The 1,037-nt window shown below is 34.8% G+C and overlaps 1 protein-coding gene across 1 annotated transcript; it reads right to left on the bottom strand.

Annotated features, from left to right (window-relative positions):
- Positions 1 to 381: 381 nt before the first annotated feature.
- NAEGRDRAFT_31168 (uncharacterized protein) lies at positions 382 to 594 on the bottom strand (the record flags this gene model as incomplete). The annotated part of the gene is made up of 1 exon (XM_002680687.1): positions 382 to 594. A coding segment is annotated over one exon (213 nt), but the record flags the coding sequence as incomplete, so codon positions are not given.
- Positions 595 to 1,037: the final 443 nt, after the last annotated feature.

The following is a 1,037-nucleotide window of genomic DNA, read 5'->3' as shown; positions in this document are numbered from 1 at the left end:
GGATTGAGGAGTTGGAGTGGCAGTAGTAGTTGTGGTTGGTTGTGGAGTTGATGTTGTGTTAATAGTAATTCTTGGAGAAGCATCAATAGCATTGTTTGAAGAGCATGATCTATTATTCATATAATTAATCAAGTCAGTCTTGGTAAGTCTACCTCCTCTACCAGTTGCTTTAATATCCTTTACATGAATCCAAGTGTTTTCATTCAAAATACGAAGAACAGATGGACACAATGGAGCAGAGTGATTCATTCTATCCTTCCAATTACTACAAGCACTTGATGAAGTAGTAGAAGTACTGGCTGGTGTAGTAGAGGTTGTTGTTGTTGTTGGAGTACTAGCAGGAGTACTACTAACAGGAGTAGATGTTGTAGGAATGTTCTTAATTTCATCCAATTTATCAACAAGATAGCCAATAGTTGCACCCATTTCAATATTCTTTGTTCCACCAGGAATGATAATTTTACCCAAAATACCTTCTTCAGTTGATTCAAAATCCAATACTGATTTATCTGTTCTGATTTCGCACAAGGAATCACCAACAGAGATTTTATCACCTTCCTTCTTCAACCATTGGACAATTTCACCCGAAGTCATTGTTGGTGAAAGAGAAGGTAATGGAATTTTAGTAATAGCATATCCTCTCTTCAATGATGTTGTTGTTGATGATGATGATGATGCAATAGAAGAAGATTTAATGCTACGAATCAATTGACGTCTGGTTGAATTGAACATTTTTTTGCAAGCCTTGTTTTTATTGTTTGAAATTGGCTTTGAAACCTTGAGAAGCCTCGCAGCATGCTGATGAGACTCTTTATGGTTTCCATTCAAGATAAGCCAATAAAATAAAATATTGCATTACAAGGAGTTCCATGCTAAATAATAAGATACTTCAATAGTAACCAATTTGGTCATTTTGACATTTATGAAGATATCACTGTTTAAATGGTGCATAGTAATATATTGCATAGTCAACCTCAAGGTGGTAAAACATTTGAAACTACTTGTTGAATTACATTCCATTTATCATCTGAAATGCA

The sequence above is a fragment of the Naegleria gruberi genome (genome assembly GCF_000004985.1).
Source record: "Naegleria gruberi genomic scaffold NAEGRscaffold_8, whole genome shotgun sequence".
Lineage (NCBI taxonomy): Eukaryota > Heterolobosea > Eutetramitea > Acrasida > Naegleriidae > Naegleria > Naegleria gruberi.
This window is presented reverse-complemented; position numbering and strand designations above follow the sequence as displayed.